The 21,246-nt window shown below is 55.9% G+C and overlaps 5 protein-coding genes, 1 long non-coding RNA gene and 2 other non-coding genes across 9 annotated transcripts in view; 2 read left to right on the forward strand and 6 right to left on the reverse strand.

Annotated features, from left to right (window-relative positions):
- Positions 1-2,680, reverse strand: part of SMG6 (SMG6 nonsense mediated mRNA decay factor) — a 107,563-nt gene extending 104,883 nt beyond the window's left edge. For both annotated transcript variants that reach the window (XM_039720514.1, XM_039720515.1), the window contains exon 1: positions 2,547-2,680. In XM_039720514.1, the coding sequence (XP_039576448.1) occupies positions 2,547-2,610 (64 nt within the window). In that variant the 5' untranslated portion in view covers positions 2,611-2,680. The remainder of the gene's footprint in view (positions 1-2,546) is intronic.
- On the forward strand, positions 115-2,179 carry SRR (serine racemase). Its single transcript, XM_039720580.1, has 7 exons — positions 115-296; positions 475-610; positions 778-881; positions 954-1,073; positions 1,165-1,239; positions 1,443-1,652; positions 1,908-2,179. The coding sequence occupies exons 1-7, from the start codon at positions 126-128 to the stop codon at positions 2,103-2,105; spliced, it is 1,014 nt and encodes a 337-aa protein (XP_039576514.1). The 5' UTR covers positions 115-125; the 3' UTR covers positions 2,106-2,179.
- TSR1 (TSR1 ribosome maturation factor) lies at positions 2,502-8,523 on the reverse strand. Its single transcript, XM_039720521.1, has 15 exons — positions 8,369-8,523; positions 8,186-8,289; positions 7,709-7,925; positions 7,494-7,628; positions 6,679-7,106; positions 6,262-6,421; positions 5,800-5,966; positions 5,322-5,521; positions 4,760-4,922; positions 4,430-4,540; positions 4,005-4,137; positions 3,545-3,661; positions 3,138-3,278; positions 2,960-3,034; positions 2,502-2,863 (listed from the first exon to the last, which is right to left on the reverse strand). The coding sequence occupies exons 1-15, from the start codon at positions 8,472-8,474 to the stop codon at positions 2,685-2,687; spliced, it is 2,436 nt and encodes an 811-aa protein (XP_039576455.1). The 5' UTR covers positions 8,475-8,523; the 3' UTR covers positions 2,502-2,684.
- Positions 3,865-3,957, reverse strand: LOC120507883. Its single transcript, XR_005628864.1, has one exon. It is a non-coding gene; the product is annotated as a small nucleolar RNA SNORD91 family (small nucleolar RNA).
- On the reverse strand, positions 5,171-5,261 carry LOC120507884. The gene has a single exon (XR_005628865.1). It is a non-coding gene; the product is annotated as a small nucleolar RNA SNORD91 family (small nucleolar RNA).
- A 9,156-nt stretch (positions 8,524-17,679) lies between the features above and the next one.
- TMEM199 (transmembrane protein 199) lies at positions 17,680-19,996 on the forward strand. The gene is made up of 6 exons (XM_039720597.1): positions 17,680-17,876; positions 17,948-18,021; positions 18,099-18,188; positions 19,085-19,121; positions 19,406-19,518; positions 19,602-19,996. Exons 1-6 carry the CDS (start codon positions 17,705-17,707, stop codon positions 19,695-19,697), a joined length of 582 nt encoding a protein of 193 aa, XP_039576531.1. The 5' UTR covers positions 17,680-17,704; the 3' UTR covers positions 19,698-19,996.
- On the reverse strand, positions 18,987-19,514 carry LOC120507671. Its single transcript, XR_005628820.1, has 2 exons — positions 19,373-19,514; positions 18,987-19,246 (listed from the first exon to the last, which is right to left on the reverse strand). It is a non-coding gene; the product is annotated as an uncharacterized LOC120507671 (long non-coding RNA).
- Positions 19,997-20,136: 140 nt separating the features above from the next.
- Positions 20,137-21,246, reverse strand: SEBOX (SEBOX homeobox; the record flags this gene model as incomplete). Its single annotated transcript, XM_039720875.1, has 2 exons — positions 20,137-20,915; positions 21,028-21,246. Coding segments are annotated over 2 exons (468 nt in total), but the record flags the coding sequence as incomplete, so codon positions are not given.

Raw genomic sequence — 21,246 nt, forward strand, 5'->3', positions numbered from 1 at the left:
TCGGCGGCCGAGACGCGGACGCGCTCCAGCCCCTCCGCCATCTTGGCAGCGCCGGGGGGCGGGCGGCGCCGACGGCGGCCGCGCAGGGACAAACCGGCGGCGCAGGCGCTCACGGGAGCGCGCACATGGCCGCGCAGATGGCCGCGCTGGGGCTGGGCGAGGTGCGGGACGCGGAGCGGCGGCTGCGGGGCCGCGTCCACCGCACCCCGCTGCTCACCTGCGCCGCGCTGGACCGCATGGCCGGCAGGAGGCTGCTCTTCAAGTGCGAGCTCTTGCAGAAGACCGGATCCTTCAAGGTGCGCGGGGATGGCGGCGCTGCGAAGCCCCGGGGCAAAGTTCGCTTTTTGCCAGAGGGAAATTCGCGTTGCGCCGACATCCACCGGCTGCTGGGTGCTGCCCAGGGCTCGGGGAGCGGTGTGAGGAGGAGGCTGTATTGTGCAGAGCCCAGCACACACAGCCCCGCGCTCTCCGCAGATCCGCGGTGCCCTGAACGCGGTGCGGAGCCTGCTGGAGGAAAGGCAGCGCACGGGCCGGGAGCTGCCCCGCGCTGTGGTGACACACAGCAGCGGCAACCACGGCCAGGCGCTGGCCTGCGCTGCCCAGGCAGAAGGTAACCTGTACCCCCGAGCGGCGGGCACGGGGTCAATGCAGAGCTGGTTCCACTGGAGAGGATGGACATCCCTCTCCTGAACCCATTCAGCATTGCCTGCTCCTGCAGTTTGAACTGCCTGCTGTGGCTCTTGGGCTGTTGGATTGACTTCCCCGCTCATGCCACAGGGATTCCTGCCTACATCGTGGTGCCCCGCACTGCCCCGCAGTGTAAGCAGGATGCCATTCGTGCCTATGGTGCCACACTGGTGCCATGTGACCCCACGGACGAGGTAAGGCACAGGGAGATGGGCCAGGGACAATGCCCAGCCACAGTGAGAGGTGACTGCTGTGCTCTCCCTTAGTCCAGAGCTGAGACAGCAGCCAGTGTAGTCCAGGAGACAGGAGGAGTCCTGGTGCACCCCAACCAGGAGCTGGCAGTGATTGCAGGGCAAGGCACCATCGCCCTGGAGGTGCTGGAGCAGGTGAGGGAAATGCACAGCCCAGCCCCTGCAGGGGCACACCAAAAAGGGGGACACAAAGCGTCAGAAGCCCTCACACTTCCTTTCTGCACAGGCTCCCCAGGTAAATGCAGTGGTGGTTCCCGTTGGAGGTGGAGGAATGGTTGCAGGAATAGCAGTCGCCATCAAGGTAGGCAACAGCTCATCCAGGAATCTCCCTGTGGGAGGGGCAGGACTCTCAAGGCAGGCAGCAGCTTTTAACTTTAGAAACAGAAAGACCCTGCAGTGGAAGTCTGCATGGCAGCATCAGCAGCAGGGCCTGCCCTGCACACACAAAAACAGGGGACAGGCACAAATTGATGTCACCCAAGTGGCTCCCCCTGCTCTCCCCAGGCTTTGAGGCCAGATGTGAAGGTGTTTGCTGCTGAGCCAAGCAACGTGGATGACTGTTACCAGTCCAAGGTCCGAGGGGAGCTGACCCCCAACCTCCAGCCCCGGGACACCATCGCAGACGCAGTGAAAACCAGCATCGGGCCCAACACGTGGCCCATCATCAGGGATTTGGTTGATGATGTCCTGACAGTCTCAGAGGAAGAAATCAAGGTAAAGGCTCCCAGCTCCCTTCTCACGATAGCTGCCAGCAGGCAGCCCACCCCTGCCCTGCCCCTGTGCTCTCACCCCGACACACTCCCAGAGCAGCACAAGTCCCTGTGCACCGCTGCAGCTGTGACACCCACGCTGTCTCCAGCTGGAAAGGGCTGTTGGGAGCTCTGCCCTCCCTTCCCAGAGTGCTGCAGGGATGCCCTGGAGCAGCCTGTGCTGGCTGCTGAGCTGACAGCTGCTGCCCTGTCCCGACAGCGAGCCACGTGGCTGGTGTGGGAAAGGATGAAGCTGCTGGCTGAGCCAACAGCAGGCGTGGGACTGGCGGCCGTGCTCTCGGAGCAGTTCCAGGCAGTCTCCCAGGACCTGCAGAACGTTTGCGTCGTGCTGTGTGGGGGAAATGTGGACCTGAGATCCCTGACCTGGCTCACAGACCTCTCTGGGAAAACAGAATGAGGATGGAGTGGTGTTTCATGGAATGAAAACCTCACCCTGAATTTGTGCGCTATTAAAAACGGATCGAGTCTGAACGTTTGGGAGTTTTTGTGGAGGGACAAGGGCAGCTGGCATTGGTCTCTGTGGGGGGCCTGGAAACAAAGCACTGCCTGTTCTCCCCTCCCCAGCTGCCTTGCTCTGGCCCAGGCCTCCAGAGAGCTGCACTCAGTCACCCTCCCCAGCTGCTACTTGGCTCTTCTTTCTCAGCATCACAGGAACTGCCAGCAAACTCCTCCACACAGCAAAATCCCACACACCCCACGTGGCAGGGCATGAGGGACTGGAACAATCCCAGTGGGCTCAGTGGACAAGGGGTGCACACAGCCTCCTGGCCACCACCACGACAGAGGCACTTAGGCATTTTTGACATTTTCCATTAAAATAAATAGCTATAGCTGGTACCTGAGCAGCAGCTGGCGATGCAGCTGCCCCTGTACAGACCCCAGCAGTAACACGTCCAAGGCATCAGTGCTGTCCTCACAGTGCACGGGCCAACAGCATCCAGGGAGCCAAGGCACAAACTCCAGCCATGCTGGACACTCATTCCATCTCCACCTCCTGCTCTGGCAGTGCACTCTCACTCCTCACCCACGGCACAGGCTCTGGGACATGAGAGTCATAAGTCCATTTGGGAAAAACACGCTTGTAGAGGTTCAGCAGCACCGTGTCCTGGGACTTGAGCTGCCCATCAAAGTGGCACTTCATATGCCCATGGGTCCCTAAGCAGAGGGCAGAAAAGGCCATTAGCAGTCTCTCGGGCACAGGAGGATCACACCATGCCAGCAACACAGAGATAAACACCAAATCTAACCTACCTAATGGCTCCTTGATGTGCCCCCTCCGTCCCCACTTTGTCCTCAGCTCCACGGGCTTGAACCACATCACATCCTCTGGAGATGGAAACACAAAAGGCAGGTAAGGAACAGGCTGTGCTGCACCAAGCACAGGGACAGAACTTCCAGAGCCCCTGCTCCCAGCAGAGACCAGCTGTACCTCTGTTGAAGAACATGTATCGCACGACAGCCGTCTTGGTGAAGATCTTGAAGGGGTGGCCGCTGAGCACCAGGCGCTTGATGACAATCCTGTCGGGGTCCACGGAGAGCAGGGAGCCCGTGGCAATGAGGTCGTGCATTCCTGCCAGGCAGAGTCACCAATGCACCAGGGCAGGTGCCTCCATCACCCCCTCCCCACCACAAACCCCTTCCCCAAAGGGCTGCAGGCCCAGAGCAACCCCACAGCAGGGACAGACGAGTGACAACAGGGAGGGAGATGAGCTCATCTCAAACAGCAGGAAGGGAACAGCTTTTTCAAGTCATGCTTTTTGGAGAGATGCACTTGTAAGCAGGGTATGGGGACAGTTTGTTTCCCAGGCATCACTTCCTCAGCATTTATCAACTCACCATTACTTCTCTGTTTGAAAAGCAGCACTGAGGCAGGAGGGAAAGTGATGGGAGCGTAGACAGTCACCACCAGGGCAGCATCTGGGCGCAGGAAACGCTCCAGCTTGTGCTTATCAGCTAGCACAGAACAGAAAGGTCAAGAGCAGCCCTCAGAGCTGTGGGAAACCCCAGAGCTCATTCTTCCCTGTTCAACACACACCCCTCCTCTGCTGGCACTGAGTACCTGGGAATGAAGGTGATCCTCTGGCATGGAAGCTGGACCTTGCCTGGATCAGTGAACCACCCTTCCCAAGCCATTCTACTCCCCATGATTTAGTGCCTGCCCTGGAAGCCTCAGAGCCTAGGAGTGAGTCTTCACAAGAATCCTTCAGCCAGGTTCAGACACCATGGCTAAGACATCACAGGCTTCCTGCTCCACAATTCCCAGCCCCACTCCTGCTGCAGCCAGTCCCTGACAAACCTGAGGTGTGCTGGGAGAACAGGGGGGACGCTCGGAAGCGCCTGAACCCGCAGTGGAAGATCAGCTCCTCCTTGGCCCTCACTGGCTGGCTGTTGCCAGGATGCCGACGCACCAGGAAGTTCAACACAGACATCTGGAAGAGGCAGCACAGTCAGGGGCTGCTGGCAGGGGATGGTGGGCAGCAGAAAGCAACAGGACATTGCAGCAGGGATAAATGTCCTCAAAAATGGGATCCCAAAAGGTCACTGGTCACCAGTGCCAGGCTCAGACACTTTCTGCTAACCCCCCCAGCAGTTTCTGCGTGCTTCAACCTGCTCTGAAACAGGAGCAATGTGGGGAGATTTCAGCCCAAACCCTCCCCAAGCCATGCAGCCTGAAGGAACAGGGAGCTGCACATCCCTCCAAGGTATATCCCTTGTGTTCACCTTTTGTTCATGGGGAAGCAGTGAGAACAGGACCAGGGGTTTCCCCTCCTTGAAGCTCTCCATCACTGAGACAGGGACATTGCAGACATGAAGTGTAACATACCAGCCCACCTGCCAAGACAAAAACAGTGGTGAATGCTTCTCTCAACAAAAAAAAAGCGTCAGATGTGCCTGGATTAGGGAGGGAACCCAGTAGAAAACTGTCTGAACTTAGGGCTTCATGCTAAGAACCAGCTGGCTGAAAGATCCACCCAACCACCTCCCTGAAAAGTCACTCCTACTGGGAGCAAAGGAACACAACAGGGAAAGAGATCAGCAACAGGGAATTACCGAAGCTCCCTCAGTCTCCTCCTTCTCTATTTGCCTGAAGAGGTTCTTTCTGGTTCGGGAGAAGTCCTGGAACTGGAAGATCCTGGCATAATCCCTTGGAAGATTCTCTTTGGGGTCCCAAGGAGAAGTCCGGAAGCTTTTCAGCCCCCTGTACTTCTGGAACCTTGAGAACAGAGAGCAGGAAAGACAAATTACTTCAACCAACTGAGATGAATCCCATCCTTCACCACTAGCTGTGGTCTGCAGGGCCTCACCCCCTCAGGGAGGACAAAGGGTGCAAAGCAAACATTAGCCCTCAGCTCTTTTTGATGCAAAAAGAGCTAAAACCAGCAGCCAGATCCCCAAACAACCTCTCCTTGCCTCAGGGCCATCCTCTTCTCTCTCCCAGGTCAGGACCCAGCTCTCCCTGCCTGCTCTGGAAGCCTCAGAGCCAAAAAGAATCTTCACAAGAGTCCTTCAGCCAGGTTCAGACACCACGGCTAAGACATCACAGGCTTCCTCACCAAATTAAACAGAAAGGCACCTTCCAGCTCCTCCCCCAGCAAAGCATCCCATTTCTTACCTGACTCTGGCAGGCACATCCCGTGGCGTGTCCACCTCATCTGGAAACATCTCATCCATTCTCTCCTGCTTGTATCTCTCCAGCATCTGCTCATCCTCCTCCATCTTCTCGTCGTACTGCTCATCCCGCAGGCACTCGGACACGGTCATGGTCTCGCTCTCCTCCTCCTCCCCAGCCTCCTCCTCACTGCTCTCCCCCTCCTGGCACAGGGCAGCACAGAGCCTGTGAGCACACAGAGCTGTGCATGCAGCACTGGGTGTGCTCACACTGTGGGATTTGGGACCCCAGCCCACCATTTTGGGGTCTAAAGGCCAAAGAAGCAATGTGATACATGCAGGGATTTAACAGTGGAGACCCAGGCAAGTCCTGGCTCTGCACCATGCCCTGGCATAGACAAAGCAAGCTGGAAGGACAGAATCTTTCCAGAACATGCAATAATGGCCTGGAGATCACCTGTACTATCAGCTCTTGGAGGTACCTGAGAAACTGCCTCTTCCATCAGATCATCATCCATGTCATCATCTTCATCATCATCATCATCATCTTTCTCACTGCCTTCTTCTCCATCATCCACAATCCAGGCAGCCTGGTACTTGGATGTGCCTTTGGGGACCTTCACCACCCTCCTGTTTGCCTTCAGAGAATCTGTAGGATTCCCAGCAGTGGTTAGTACAGGAACAGTTCTCCTTCCCCTCTGCAACCTTTACACCAGAACAGCCAAAACCAGATCTAGACTAGAATTGCTTTTTTCCCAGCACAGAATTTGTCAGGACAGTCAGAACCTGCTAACTTGCCAGGCAAACCTGCTAGCCACCTCATGGGACTGGGGATGGGAGCCATGCCAACTAAGATGTTTCTTCACAGCCACCCTGTGACAGAAGTTTCTAACAACCCTCCTAAGAGGAACAAGGAAGAGATAACAACTATTGCTTCTGCTCACCCTCTGCTTCCTGCAGCTCTTCTTCAGTGGGCCACGTCTGCTCCCCTTCCATGGGATCAGGAACCACTTCTGACTGCAGAGACTCCTGCTTGCTTGGATCTGCCTTCATCAGCACCTTGACATCTTCCTCCATCTCAACAGCACCATTTCCAGAGTCCTCCTGAAGGGGAAAAGCAGAGCTCCTAGATCTGAACACACCTAAAAGCTTGCAGTGAGTCTCAGGTGAAACTCCCTTCAGGATGTTGTGATGTAACTTCCATGACACCCTGCAGGCACAGAACCTCAGCCCAGCAGCAGAGCACAGACAAAATTCCCTCTTCCCTCTCCTCACCCACATACCCCCAGCTGTATTTTCCCCAATGAGAGTTTAGAAACCTTGTGTTCTACAAGGACTGGCAGAGCTCTCACCCCACACACCTGCACCTCCATGTCCTGACTCCTCTTCTGTGCTTTAAGCACCCGTGGGTTCAAGGAGAGCGGGTCAGGGGGAGCATCCACCTGGCTCAGCTGGAAGTCCCCGTGGCCCACGATGTGCACCAGGCTGTTCACGCTGAGGGTGTGTCCCCGGACAAAGCCTGACACCTTCAGGGTGCCCAGCAGCTGGCTGTCCTGGCTGGGCACAAACTCAGCAGCACGGGCCAGCAGGTGAGCGCGGCGGGCACGGAACGCCAGGTGCCTCTGCTTCTGGGAGCTCAGGTGCCTCAGGAGCAGCGAGCATTCCTGCTCCGTGTTCAGGGGGAACAGCTTGGCCTCGGGAAAACGCTTCTCAATGCACTTGGAGAGCTTCTTCCTGGCATCTATCCTCTTCTTAGGGGGCAGGTCAGAGCCTCCCGGGACTGCCAGAGCTGGTGAGCAGAGAACAGAGCTCAGGTGAAATCCTAAACCTTCTGCTGTTCTTTGTACCAAACACAGGCAAATATTTGGATGGCAGCAGCCCAAATGGGCAGATTGCCACCACAGGTACAAAGGGAGTTTCACTGGTCTCAGTGGTGCCCAACAGGGCAAGGAGCAATGGCCACAAACTGAAAGAACTTCCACCCCAACATAACAGAAAAATTCTTTTCCCTGAAGGTGGCAGAGCCAACAGGACAAGGAGCAATGGCCACAAACAAAGAACTTCCACCCCAACATAACAGAAAAATTCTTTTCCCTGAAGGTGGCAGAGCCCTGAAATTTAATTACTGTGATTCAATCTCAATTAAGCACCCCCAAAAACACAAAACACTTCTCACCATAACTGGGGAGCCCCTGTGCAAAGAGGCAGGAGAGGCAGTGCTCCCCTGCACTGTCCCAGCCATCCACAGGGTCCAGGAGGAACAGCAGCGAGTCAGCAACCTTGGCAAGGTCTAACACAGCGTGGAGATCCCCTGCACCCAAAACACCTCCATCAGTGGGGCTGCCAGAGGCACCAGAAGCAAGAACCCAACCAAGAGCGGCTCCTCCTCACCTGGCTGGGCTGTGACAAAGCGCCAGCGCTGCTTGAGCCGGGGGCAGAGCAGGGCAAAGCCACCAGCTCCGCCCTCATCGGCGCGGACAGCGGCCGAGTCCTGCCCCTGCAGCAGCCGCAGCGAGTCCTGCGCCGCGGCCCGGCTGTGCAGCAGCACCACAACCACGAGGTGCGGGGGCCCGTCCCTGCTGCCCAGGCTGCGCTTCTCCGCCAGCACCTGCGGGGAGCGGGCAGCGCCTCAGTGCCGAGCCGGACCAAGGCCAGGCTCCCCTCACACCCCCAGACCAAGGCCAGGCTCCCCCACGCCGCAGCCCGAACGCTCCCGCTCCGTAAGGCTCCGTTTGACCCGAACCGGCCCGGCCCCGCTCGTTCCCATCGCCCCCACCCAGACCCAACCCAAGCCCCCTCCGGCAGAGACTCGAACCGAGCCTTTCCCGCTCCCCCGCAACACCCGGCCCGGTTTCCCCGCTGTCTCACCGCCTCCTTGCGCTGCCGGCGGAGCTGCAGCGCCTGATGCCGCCGGTCCACCCTGCTCAGGTCGCGGAGCCGCCGGCGGGGCTGGGCCTTGACGGGGACGCGGCCTGGGGGGGGGGGGGAATGAGAACGGTCAGGGCTGGCCGAGGGCGGCGGGGACCCCGCGGGGCGCCCGTCCCGCCTCACCTCCAGCGCGGCGCTGCGAGGAGCCGCTGTGCTTGCCGCCCTTGTGCGCCTTGTTCTGCTGCTTGAGCGGCCCGGGCCGGTGCGCGCCCACCGCCGCCATCACCATGCTGCCGCCTCGCCGCCGCCTCGGCGCGGCCGCCGCGCGTCACTTCCGGTGCGACCGGGACTGCGGGGATCCACGTGGGCAGCGAGAGGGACCGGACCGGACCGGACCGGGACCAGAACCCCGGGAAAGGAGCCCCGGGAAAGGGCAGGGGGGTTGGCGGCCGTAGCGCCGCCGGGCAGTGAGAGGCGGGAGGCAGAGGCGTTCGTTCAGCGCTTTATTGGTTGGTTCTTTGTACAGGTATTTACAGAGAACGGGACGGGGCGCGGCCGCGCTCCGGGAGGGACCGGCGGGATGAAGCGGTTGGGGAAAGGCCCTGCCGAGCCTCTGGCATCGCGCCCAGCCGCCGGGACAGGGCGGCAAAGGCTGCTGGAGTGGAAACATTCCTCCCGCGGCCCGGTGTGTGACCTCGGCAATGACTGTCCAGCCGGGAATGCCCGTGCCCGGGCAGCCCCGACGGGACATCGCCCCAGCCCCCGGCACAGCCCGCCCCGGCAGCGCGCGGCCCTTCGGGGCGGAGCAGCGAGGCTGAACAGCCGCAGGGGTGTTGCAATGGCCAGGAAAGCTGGAGCAAGCCGCGGGAGGGGCAGGGCAGCTCGGGGAAGGGAGAAGCAGGTTCCTGCTGCCTCTCAACTCGAGGCACCTTCCCGCCTCCTCCTCCTGAGAGGAAATCAGCCTGACAGCAGCGGTGTGGGGTTGTCAGCTGTGGATGGTCTTTAGGGATCCTTTCCTACCCCTAAAAGCAGACTGGCTGTTTAAATCTTTGAAATTCTAAATTGAAGCACGTTACTACCTGAGAGGAAGGAAGACACAGGATTGAAGAGAGAGGTGAAGATGAACACTGCAGTGATTGAGCCTCTCTAAACAGGAATCCTCAGCTGTGGGACCGCACGAGAGCCTCCCCCCGAGGCTGCCTGCCCACAGCACTGCCAGCTCTGCCTTGCAGAGCCAAAGGCAAGCAGGCTGCTCACAGGGGGTTCCAGGGAACAGGGAAGAACTTTAAATCAAGGAAAACCTCCCACGAGTTAGTTACACCTTGTCATTTAAGCAAGACTAGGGAAAGGAGGAAGGTTGGGAACTGTTCCTAGGATTACCACAAAGGCAAATACTCCTACCTCAGAGTCATGCACAAGTCTGGATGCCCAGAGGCAGCCAGGAGGCTCCCACACCACGGGGCTGGTGATCTCTGCAATGCTCAGAGCTACTCCCACACATCCAAACAGTGTCATCTCACAGGGATTTCACAGTCCTGCAGGGCCCATGACACCAAAAAATCACAACCTGCCAAGCAGAGCAAGCAGGAGCAGAAAGCCAAGCACTGCCTCACAGCATTCCAGGTGAAAACAAGCAGAAACTACCAAGGAAATATGGATGCAGCCACAGTGTGAGCAGCTGAGATGGAAATCCCTGCAAAGCAAAGCCCTGGCAGGGGAAGGGCTCCCCTCATACCTGTACTCTGCACACACAGGACACTGTGACAGCACCATGACACCCACCTTGTCCCCTCTGCACCCTCTTCTCCAAAAAGAACAGGTTCTGTATCACAGCACAAAGCCCAGACAAGCTGTGCCATGAGTGGAGCTCACAGGTTTTCCAACCCTGGCTGAATCCCAAAAAGCAGCTGCACTGCAGGAAAGCTGAGCTCACATTCCTGTTCCACACGGGGGGAGCAACAAGCTGGGACAGGCCGGATGCAAAGCCACGGCCTTGGCTGAGGAAGGAAGACTGGTTGCAACTGGAAGGGCCAGTTTATTAGAGAAACCTCACATTGCAGAGAAGTCACAACACATTGGAAAGGGTCCAGGCCTGCTGAGGGGGGCCAGTCTTCTGCAGCAGCACAGGTCTACATCCCCCCAGCCCCAAAATCCCAGCAGGTGCCACAGAGGGAAGGGTTACCTGGAACACAGCTTATGTTTTACAAGCAGCCTGAGAGAAGAGCCAGTAGTAAAGTTCCAAAAAAAGCCTCCCTGGCAGACAACAGTTAAAACAAAAATGGTTTAAAATGTTTAAAAGCTCTGTGTTCTTGGCTGCAGCATAAAGGGGAGGCAAAGGTCTACAGCACACACAGGCCCCCGTGGCTCTGGGCACTCCTCTGATCTACCAGTGAAGGCCGGAGGGAGGGGTCTTCTCATCTTTGTTGCTCTCCAGGGAAAAGGGTGGGATTCGGACATCAAAGTGGGAGCCATCGGGCCTCTCAAAGCGAAAAGTGCCCCTGCAAAAGTAATGGCAGAGGTCACACTGAGGCCAGGGACAAACACACCTAGGGAGCATCAGCAGAAAGGTAAACCTGAGCTCTTCCACATCCTGGGGGTGCAACTGCAAGGCTGCTCCAGCAGCAAGGACATGGGCTCAGCTGCAAACATCTGCTGCTAAGGTAACTCATTGGTGGAGGACTCCTGGGCAGTTGTACAGCACATCCCTAACACATTTCCTGCACAAAGCTGGGATGATTGCACCCCACAGGAGCCCAGCACCCTGCATGCACCTGCAGTGGTGTTTACCCAGCTGCCACTCCCCAGCAGGCAGAGCCATCTGAGCTATTTTTACAGACTGGTTACACGTAAATTCAGATTTGTGTTTCTTGGCAGGAGCTCCACTGGTTGTCTATGACATTAAGAAATCCCATCACAGATGTAATTTGGAACAGCTTCAGCTTTGCATTTCAAAGCCTGTCCTTGTACAACCATTTGTTTACTGCTCTGAACTACAGACAACTGTCCTGCAGAACACAACAAGAGGGTTGTGGAGATAAAATAACAGGTTCTCAGGACAGAGGACACAAGTGAACACCAGAAGTCAAGCTGAGCAGCTTCTGAGCTGCAGAACCTTTGTCTCTGTCTTCAGGATGTATGCAGAGAGGAAAAAACTACTAGACCAGCTGGTTTTATTCCCCAGGGCATCCATTCAGGCAATTCAAAACACTTCACATGGCAAACAAGGTATGCCCTATATGCAAAGAGCTTCTCTCTTGCTTTTCACAACTCAAATGCAAACAAACTTTGAAGGAGATTTCCTTAAAAAAAACGCAGAAGGACCTGTCATACAGAAGGCAAGAGGTGGCTGTGCAATCCTTGTCCACACAGAGGGGGCACTAAATGTGCCAACCCAGCCAAAAGGCAAATAAAGGGAAGCTGCTTTAACCCAAAAACACAGGAAAAGAACTCAGCTGGGCACTTCCCTCCCTGCACTTACAGAAGAAGAAACTTTAACACCAGTTAGACTGAAGCCCTTACCTGGTCTAAACTGGGAAAACCCTTGCATGCCAATTCCTGACACAGAAGTGCACAGAGATGGAGTTAAAGCCCAATCCTCTCTCAAGAAAGGAGGTACCAGAGCACACACCCCTGCTGCTGAGGGAATCACCAGCACAAGGCCTTGGCTCTTGCACCAAGGACAAAAGGAAAAACTGCTTCATGTCTTTAAATCCAGTCTAGCACAGACCACAGCAGGAGGAGAAATTATCCTGGAACCCCTCCTGGTGCAGAGAACCAACAGATCATCTTATCACTAACTAGGCTACAGCTAGAGAGAAGCTCATTAGATTTTAGCTACCAACTATGCCCTGTCCAGTCCAATTCCACCCAGCCTTCAGCCACAACCCCAGGCTGCAAACTGCACTGCAGCTCACTACTGGGGGGTCCTACACCCAAAACACTGCTGCAGCAATAAGGGCTTCTTTTCTTACCACATGTGACCACTGGATGCCTGCAGGGAGACGTGGCTGCTGTATTGAAATGCTGGCTGTTCCTTGGACAAGACTGGCTCCTGAGGAAACAAGAGACCACTGGGCATCAGCAATTCTACCACAGACAGGCAACAACAGGAAATTTATATAGCATGAAACAAAATCAAGCAGAGACCTACACCCCAGCATTTCTCCCAATTACACAGCAAACAATTTGCCCACTGAGTAGCACCAGAATCCTGTTATTATTCCAGTTTTCCAACCACCAGTCATTTATTATGATCCTCTAATACTCAGTGTGAAGTTTCAGTTCATGCAGACAAACAACAGATGAAAAGCTCACGTGGCTTTTTTCACTGCCAGCTTCCCACTCCATCTATTTCAAGTGCCCACTGAGCAATGTACTGGCAAATCCACACAACCAAGTGAGAGAACTCCAACAAAGAACTGTGTTTCCCAAAAAAAAAAAGGCTGCATGGTACCTACCCTTCCTACAACGCCACGGCCCCGGACTGTCTCCAGGGTGCCAGACAAGCTGAATATCCTCCAGTGCCGCTCTCGCAGCTGCACCACCTCACTGTCCAGGTTCTCCAGGCGAATGCAGTAGCGCCACTGGGCAGAAGAAAGATTCTCATCAAGAGCTGGAATCGGCTGCAACCAGTCGATAACCTACAGCTGGTACTGGGAAACAGTTGCCAGGCTACTCTCCCTCAAAGCTTATCACGCTGCAGTGATGCCACAGCAAATTAACTCCTTCCCTTTAGCTGTTCCGTGATACAAAAGGCACTTACCCAGTAGACGTGGGAATTCTGGGCTTCCTGTCAAGAGAAACAAAAGACTTTAGCAGCTGCCCTTGGACACATGGTGCCAAAAACCTCTTCAGCTGTCACCACAGCACCAGCACAGGGGCTCTCGCTCCGTGCCAGGGTGACGCAGACGGCTCACATGAGCACAGACAGCTGCTCTCTGAGGCCTTCCCTCAGCAGAGCCTGGCACTGGCTCTGCCCTACAGAAATCATGAGGTGGGAGATTTGCAAGGAGCTCGTGACAACCCGCAGGGTTCATCTCCATGTTAATTACACACTCTCTACAGATCTAAAGACACCCCTTTCCTTGCCTTTGGGCACCTGATTTTCTGACAAACATCAGATGCACTCCACAAAAGCTGGAAATCCACACCAAAACGTGCACCTGCCACAGCTCAGGCTCCCCAAGAGCCGTGCTCAGAAATCACAAACCGCTGAGGGAATTCCCAGCTCTCCCACTCAGGAGTCTGTTGGGGCCGCATTATTTTGGATGATCCACGTGAAGTTCTGTGCTAAAAAGAGCACACGGTTATCAGCTAAATCCAGAAGGCTTTAGCCAAACCCTCTAAGCCAAACTAGAGGCAGGAAACAGGCAGGGAACTGCAGCCCATCACTGGGCAGGATAACAGACGTGGCTGCTGTTACAGAGCAGATGGCCCCAGTGTCACCTCACGTGACTGAGGCAGTAACAGGACCAATTCAAAAGTCTTCCCAAATATCTTGCTAGCACTGTTGTGCAGAACATTACAGGTTATTTCTCATCCTACTGATAACCAGCAAAAGCCAATATGCAGGAGATGTTCTCCAAAAATATATGACAGAACAGTTTCACGTTTATACCCATGAGAACAAAATTAACAAAATTTAACTGTGGTTAAATGTCACTTCTCCAGTAAGCAGAAGGTACCTTCAGGCAGCAAACCAGAGTTACAAAAACAAGGCAGTGAAACAAACGGCAGAGTTACCAGAGCAGCACAGCCTCACCCTCATGCCCATGTAGAAGGGGATAACAGTGACACGGATGTTCTCTGTGGTTTCTCGGTGCACATCCGAGAGCTCCAGCCAGGGGTGGTTCTTCTCCTGCCACGCACACAGAGTGTCCCTTGCGACAAAAGGTGGCACTGTGGGGAGGGAAAGGTGAGAGGCAACACTGTAGCTGGAGTGCTCTCCCCTCAACACAATTCCTTTTACATGGTTAAAAAAATATTCAAAGGCAGCTTCACTGTAACAAACCCCAAGCCAGACATGATTTTTATACCATATCCAAAATGATGGGGTTTGGGTATTTATAGAGCACTGCAAGCATCTGGCTCTGGAGAATTCCCTGTGCAGCCAGAATTTACCTTTTGTTTGGTCGTACATGAGGAACCTCTCAAAGAGCTCATGCTGGATGGGCACTTGATCAGTGGAGCTGTAGGGAAGGATGTCTTCATGGCTTACATAATCTAAACCTGAAAAAGAAACCCCAAAACCTATGGAACTTCCCCAGCAAAGAGCAGCTCAGAAGTCTCCTGGCAGAAAAATTGATCACACTAGTGAGAAAAAAGGACTTTGGCAGCAGAAGTCAAAGCTAGTATCACAACTGCAATGAAGAATGGAGGAGATGTGCCAGGAATAACTCTTGGCAGTGCTCTCCTGTGAGATTTTTCATGGAGTGACTCCTCTGATAAACACACACTGCCCTGCAAAGTGCCTGCACTGCCCCAAAAGCACTCTGGGCAGGAAATGCCCAGGACAGGAATAAATCCAGCTCTCCTGACCACAAAGTAGCACAGCCCATATACAACACGGCATGGGATCTGTGCCTCAAGAGCTCAAATCAGACATGGCTGTGTCTGATCACAGAGGGCCCAACCTGCAGCTGTCCAAAGGGCCTCCTGTACTTTCATCTCTCTGTTGTGTCCAGCACAGCCCTAAGCTATGGGCAGATCCATGACAATGTCCTGCAGGAACTGCTGTTCACTGGCACGGGCTGACCACTGATATTTTCTGAGCTCACCTCACAAGGAGCAGAGGCTGCAGGAGGATTTCACTCACCTGGGATGGCATAGAGGGCTCTGCTGTCATCATGATTTGCCAGGAACGTCACTGCCTCTGTCTGTGATCTCTGGGACTGAGAAACAGGGAGGTTTATGTCTTTCTATGTGCATTGCTGCACGACAGTTTCCAGTCATATTTCAGCTCATTAATGTGTTTTTTAAAGCACATAATGTGTATTTCATTTAACCAATCCACCTCAGAATTCTCTCCTTTAATTCCTCTGGGCTAACTCCCCACCCAAACAAGTGAGAAGCATTTTCAGTGCTGCAACCCACACTCCTGGTGCTGGGAACAGCACCAGGAAGAGGAAAGGGGGTTGGAAAGGGGAAACATGATCCCCTGTGTGACATTCCAGATGATCTCTCTCAGGGAAAACACGCCTTGAAGAACAAATTTATCCAAAAATCCTAACCAATCCAGTTAGCCACCAAAGTAATTTTCCTTCAGTGCCTGTCCCTCTGAACCACTCATGTAGAAGATACTCAAGTTTCAATACCAAGATTACTCATTACTTACTATATGTGGACAATCCCGGGCATCTATTAACACCTGGTAGTAAGTGTGTGTTTTACCCTTGACCTCTTTGGAACCATGGCCTGCCACATTCTCGCTCCTAAAGAGAAAAGCAAAGCTCTGAGCTCAAGCCCAGGATGGCAGCAAATTCTTGTTACCAGCACCAAGCACTTATAAACAATGATTTTTTAAAAGACACATTTTGCAGCCTGTAATCATCTGGCTGCACCCAAACCAAAGCCCCACGAGCCACCCACAGAGTGACAGACGAGCTGAGATGACCATCAGTGGTGTCTGACACAGCTCACAGGTTTTTCCTGCTCAGTGTGGGCTCCCCTCTGGGGTGGATATTCCTACTGCCCTCTGGTTTTCTCTCTGATCCTCACTCCTTCCCAGCACAACCCAGCACAGACCAGGGGAAACACAGATGCAAGAGGGGAGAGAAGTGAGCAGCAACTCCACAAGGATGAACTTGGCTTAGTGGGCTGAAGTTAGTGGGTTGAAGTTAGAGGGGGAAGCTGACAAACCCAACTCAATCTACAGCAGCCTCCAAAAGGTAACACAGGGGCCTGGATCTGACTCAAAAAGGGACTTTTTGTATAATACAAAATGCCATTAGCATAATTTTAAATTGAATTTTATTTCTTCCATGCACACATTTTCATCTTTCAAACTTCCATCATGTCTCCAATTAATAATACTCAATAATGAAGTATCTCTTTAATGACCACTCCTAGTTTACACTCATGCAAACAGACCCATGCCATTGCCCCTCCTTAAAAACACTTGTTTACCCCAAATAGGAAACTCAGTACAAAATGCAAATTAACAGTCCAAACCCTCCAATCCTTACTTTTCTGTGACAGGAGAAGCCACATCCCGATCATAGAGCCTGGCTTGCCAGGGAAACAGGACTATCCCTCGATAGCCAAACACACTGTGAAGGAACAGCTGGAAGGAACAAATAATTGCAGCTGAATTATTTTAAAAATCTGTTTTCTGAGGTAAAACTGCAAACATTTGCAAAAGGTTTAACGTGTGGGGTGGGGATACAGGGAGAAACATCACTCTGATGACCCAGAGCAGAAAGAGGGAAACAGTCTGGGATGGGAGAAGAAATCCATGTCATCTCTATCCCATAAAAAGGAAGGGCTAAATGAATAATGCAGTAATAGAGCAGCAGAAAGGAGAGACTGCTCACAAACAGATCTGAGAGTATTAATGACAGGAATTGCAAGTTTAGCTCTTATTTCTCAATTTCACTGACTGTCTCTTTGGATCCTTGAGGGAGAAGTGCTCACAAACAGATCTGAGAGTGTTAATGACAGGAATTGCAAGCTCTTATTTCTCAAATTCACTGACTGTCTCTTTGGATCCTTGAGGGAGAAAACCCCAAAGTAAGACAGTGGAGCAAACACCACTGTACCACGGCTGTGTTGTGCTGCAGATTCTTATCAAGCTGCTATTGTCAGATGACTGACAAACTGCAGACACAGCACAGACAAGCAGCACCCAGCTGTGAAACTCCCAGCCTCCTGCTGCTGGCTTTTCCTCCCAGGAAATCCCAATCCCTGCGGCAGCAGCCTGCAGGGCCAGCTGTGCCCCGCAGCACCCCTCACCTGGCCTGTCTCGTACTTCCCGTGCTGCTTCGGCGCCTCAAACACCCCCACGGTCTCCAGCACTTTGCCCTCGGGACGGTTCCTGCGAGCAGAGAGGCAGCTCGGAGGGTCTGCAGGGGCTGGAGCAGCCCCCAGCCCCGGGGGACACTGCTCCCCGCTCCGTGCGTCCCTGGGACACCCCACGAGAGCCCCACCATGAAGTGGGCAGCCCAGCCCTTCCCTTTGCCACTGCCCCCGACACCCTCACCCAGTTATCCCTTTAGCCCAATCCCCTGTGTCCCATATCCGCGCCCTGACAGCCCCCCAGCTCCTTCACAGCCTTCCCGCAGTGGCTCAACACACCCCAGCTCCCCTCACGCCCTCCCAAACACCGCCAGGAGCCCCCCGCCCTCACGCAGCCCCCCACAGGCCTCACCGCGACGAGAGGTGCCGCCTCGGCGGCAGCAGCAGCGGCGACAGCGCCGCCGCCGCCCCGCCGGTGCCCAGGGCCCGCAGCTGGCGGGCGGGGGGCGGCTCCCAGAGCGGGGCCGGCCCGCGGGCCCGGGCCCGGCAACGCCGGCCGGGCCCAACATGGCGTCGGCGGTGCGGGCCGGGCCGCGGCTGCGGCGGGCGGTGCGGCACGGCGAGCTGGCGGCGCTGCCCGCCGGGCTGAGGGGTGAGCTGGAGGCGGCGCTGGCGGAGGAAGGAGGGCTGGTGCCTTTCAGCGCGCTGCGGAGGCTGCACGCCGCGCTGCGGGAGGCAGGTAGGCCGCGCCGGGATGGCGCCGGGATGGCGCCGCGACCGCGCCGTGACCGCGCCGTGCCCCGCCCGCAGGGTCTCCGCTGCACCTGCACGAGCTGCTGGAGGGGTGCGAGATCCACCTGCCCGAGGTGCCGGTGCCGCCGCGGGTAAGTGAGGGCCGGCCGGGAGTCGCGGGAGGAGGAGGCGGCGGCCGGGCCTCACGGTGGGTCCGTGCCTCCCGCAGAACCCCGAGCTGGTGGCGCGGCTGGAGCGGATCAAGGCCAAGCTGGCACACGAGGAGTACCAGCGGATGACCCGCAACATCACCGGCCAGGTGAGGGGCTGCTGCAGCGCCTGCTGCCGGGATTCATCCCTCAAACCCCTGGGAGCAAAGGAGGTTTTCCCCCTTGGAGTGAATGCAGTGCAGAGGGGATGTGGCAGGCACTGGAGGAGAGCACACTGTAAACACACCGGGAACAACAGGTCTGGTGTTGAGGATGGAGGTAGGACAGGGTTAACAGGGTGGTGAATTACACATACTGACTTTTGGGAGCTGCTCACTGTGCCAAAGATCTCAGTTCTGTTCTGGGAGACTGAGCACATGCCGTAAATGTTTGACTGGGAGCATCTGCGCTGGTTAAATTTTTGTCATAGTTTTAAAATTGCCTCATTCATGTCAAGGTAAAAGCTGAAAATGCAAGATCATGTGTGGGCACTCATTCTTTCCTGAGAGAGCTGAGATCTTCTGGCGGGGTGACTGTTCAGACAAGCCAGCATCCCTTCCAGCTGGCATTCCTTGGGATCCCATTTGCCCTTCCACACTGTACCTGGCATCCAGGTGCACTTTAACTCTCGTGGGAAGATCTGCTTTGCTCTCTGCCAAGCTGGACCCCTCAAGTTTGACCTGGTTCAGTGAAAGTTGTCCCTGCTCATGGCAGGGAAACAAGATGGTCTTTAAGGTCTCCTTCCAAGCCAAGCCATGCTGTGGTCTATAATCCAGGGTGGTTTTAGCAGAGCTTGTGCAAAATTTCAGGGAAACAGGTCTGAGAAAATTTCAGAAAATGGGTGTTGTGAAATTGTTGCTCCCCCACAGCCCACCCACCCAAAACCTCCGAGGCTTGGGGACAGGACAGGGCATTGACATTGCTTTTATTCTGCACACACAGTAACAACATTACTATGAACATGAAAACACAAGCGGTCACAAGCTGTTTCAATCCCTTCTTTCAGGAGATGAACGGGCCGTTGGCTGAATTTGGGAGGCAAGGTGAGTGGCTCCCTGTCCTGTTGACATGTGGCAGGTCAGGCATGGGAACTGTTCCATCTCCAGCTGGGGACAGCCCTTCCCTCTCGGAATATCTCACCAGGAGGTTTCCATGCACTGAAGTGTTCCTTGAATGAAAGAGCCTCTTGGTCATTCTTACCAACATTTCTGGAGGCACCAAGCGTGTGACTCCCCACGATTACATCCCCCAGCTGAGGCAGCTGTGCATGCTTACACCTTGAGTCCAGCCTTACCTAAAGTCAGCTCCTTCACCCCTCTGTCCCCAGTTCGCTCCGTGAAAGCCGTTGTCATCACCATCTTCAACTTCATTGTCACCGTGGTGGCCGCCTTTGCCTGCACCTACCTGGGCAGCCAGTACGTCTTCGCAGAGACGGCGGCGGTGAGCGAGCCAGCCCCTGCCAGCCCCTCTGTGCCGGCCAGGCCGGACACCCAGGGTCACCTCTCTGTCTTTTGTGTCCCCAGCGTGTCCTGTCAGCTGTCATTGTGGCCTCGGTGGTGGGCTTGGCCGAGCTCTACGTGATGGTGCGGACCCTCGAAGGGGACCTGGGGAAGCTGTGACTGTGAACTGCAAGCTTCGTGCTGGAGGATTTTGTTCTCCTCAGGAGCTGCTAATTTGGGACAGATCTTGTCCTGTTTGTACCTGTTCCTGCTGTGGGAAGACTGCTGCACTCCTCAGGCTCGTCCTTTGCTTCCTGCTCCTGAAATGAATCATGGGTTGGAAATCCCAGAGCTGCAGAACGGGAGAGGGAATGGCTTTGGACTGACCACCCCAGCAGGGAGAGGGGCATCAGCTCCTGCCATCCCTGTTCTGGGAAATTCATGTCCTTTTATTCTGGGAATAAATAACACTGTGTGTTCCTGCGTGTTGGGAGATGTCTGTTGGTATGAGAAACATTGATGTGGCATCTAAGACACCACTGAGATGTGAATCTTCCCTCTCCCTCTGCATCTCCTGTCCAAACCTTCCTCTGCCTGCACAGTGAGGGATGCACGGTGCTCCCAGCCCCCTGCCAAAGGGTGCCCAGATTCTGGAGGCAGGGAGGGAGCACCCCTCAACACTGAGCCCAGGGGTTTCTCAGGTGCTGTGGGACAGAGAGCAGATGCACCCACAGCAGGGAGGGGACACCCACAGCAGGCCCTGGGGACCCGGACACCTGCTGGGTGGGCGCTGTGCCAGGGCCAGACACAGTGATTAATGCTCTGATGGCAGCTAAGCCCCCCTGGAAACACGGTTTAATATCCGATCCAGGGAGATCTGCCGGCACCTGCGAACGTGCCTGCGGATTAGGGGCGGCCGCGCCACAATCATCCGTGGACACGGCCTCAGATTAAGGTATTTTTTCCCAAAGATTAGTCGGTATTAGGGAGCTGTCCCTGCTGTGGCCGCACCGGCATTTAGGATATTGGATGACATCCTCGGAGCCTGTGGGACCGGCGGTAATTCCACACCCTAATGAAATCGTGGCGCTAATCCGGGGGGGCCGCGGTGCCAGGAGGGTCCCCGGAAGCCAGGGGTGCTTGCCACGGCTATGGCTCGCCCAGGTTGGTGATGGCCGCGCTGTAGATGAGGTCGGAGATGGAGCCCAGCGAGGTGGGGAGGCCCCGAGTGGGGCTGTGGGATCGCGGCGGCGGCAGGGCAGGGCCCGGGCACGGGGTGCTGCCGTCGGGAGGTGCCGCGGGGGGACCCCGCTCCCCGGGCGGCGGCAGCGGCGGCAGTGGTGGCGGCTCCGGCTTGGCGCTGCGGATCCTGCGGGCGCGGCGGTTCTGGAACCAGACCTGGGACGGGCGAGGGGAACAGTGAGACACAGACAGGGTGGCCTTGCAGAGGAGAGGGTGCCCCGGGAGGGAAGGAGGAAGGGATGGAGGGGAAGGTCCCGCCTGCGCTCACCTGGATCTTGGCCTCGGGCAGCTGGGTCAGCTCGGCCAGGCGCTCCCGGGTGGCGATGTCCGGGTAGGGCACGGCGGCGAAGGCCCGCTCCAGCTCCGACAGCTGCCCCCGGCTGAACGTGGTCCGCCGCCGCTTCCGCGGCCCCCCCGGACAGGGACAGGGACAGGGGCACGGCCCCGGGGCGCCGCCCCCGCCCGCCGCCCGCCCGCCGCCCGGCCC

Source organism: Passer montanus, unplaced genomic scaffold, assembly GCF_014805655.1.
Source record: "Passer montanus isolate IOZ18808 unplaced genomic scaffold, ASM1480565v1 scaffold44, whole genome shotgun sequence".
Taxonomy (NCBI): Eukaryota; Metazoa; Chordata; class Aves; order Passeriformes; family Passeridae; genus Passer; species Passer montanus.

What these genes read in the sequence shown, in the direction of transcription:
- SRR (XM_039720580.1), top strand. Translation starts at nt 126, where the DNA reads ATGGCCGCGCAGATGGCCGCGCTGGGGCTGGGCGAGGTGCGGGACGCG. An exon ending in CATGTGACCCCACGGACGAG is followed by an intron (nt 882 to 953) that starts GTAAGGCACAGG and finishes GCTCTCCCTTAG; the next exon opens with TCCAGAGCTGAGACAGCAGC. An exon ending in TCTCAGAGGAAGAAATCAAG is followed by an intron (nt 1,653 to 1,907) that starts GTAAAGGCTCCC and finishes CTGTCCCGACAG; the next exon opens with CGAGCCACGTGGCTGGTGTG.
- TSR1 (XM_039720521.1), bottom strand. Translation starts at nt 8,474, where the DNA reads ATGGTGATGGCGGCGGTGGGCGCGCACCGGCCCGGGCCGCTCAAGCAG. An exon ending in GTCAGGACATGGAGGTGCAG is followed by an intron (nt 6,422 to 6,678) that starts GTGTGTGGGGTG and finishes TTTCCCCTTCAG; the next exon opens with GAGGACTCTGGAAATGGTGC. An exon ending in GTTCTCCCAGCACACCTCAG is followed by an intron (nt 3,662 to 4,004) that starts GTTTGTCAGGGA and finishes GTTCTGTGCTAG; the next exon opens with CTGATAAGCACAAGCTGGAG.
- TMEM199 (XM_039720597.1), top strand. Translation starts at nt 17,705, where the DNA reads ATGGCGTCGGCGGTGCGGGCCGGGCCGCGGCTGCGGCGGGCGGTGCGG. An exon ending in AGGTGCCGGTGCCGCCGCGG is followed by an intron (nt 18,022 to 18,098) that starts GTAAGTGAGGGC and finishes TGCCTCCCGCAG; the next exon opens with AACCCCGAGCTGGTGGCGCG. An exon ending in GGCTGAATTTGGGAGGCAAG is followed by an intron (nt 19,122 to 19,405) that starts GTGAGTGGCTCC and finishes CTCTGTCCCCAG; the next exon opens with TTCGCTCCGTGAAAGCCGTT.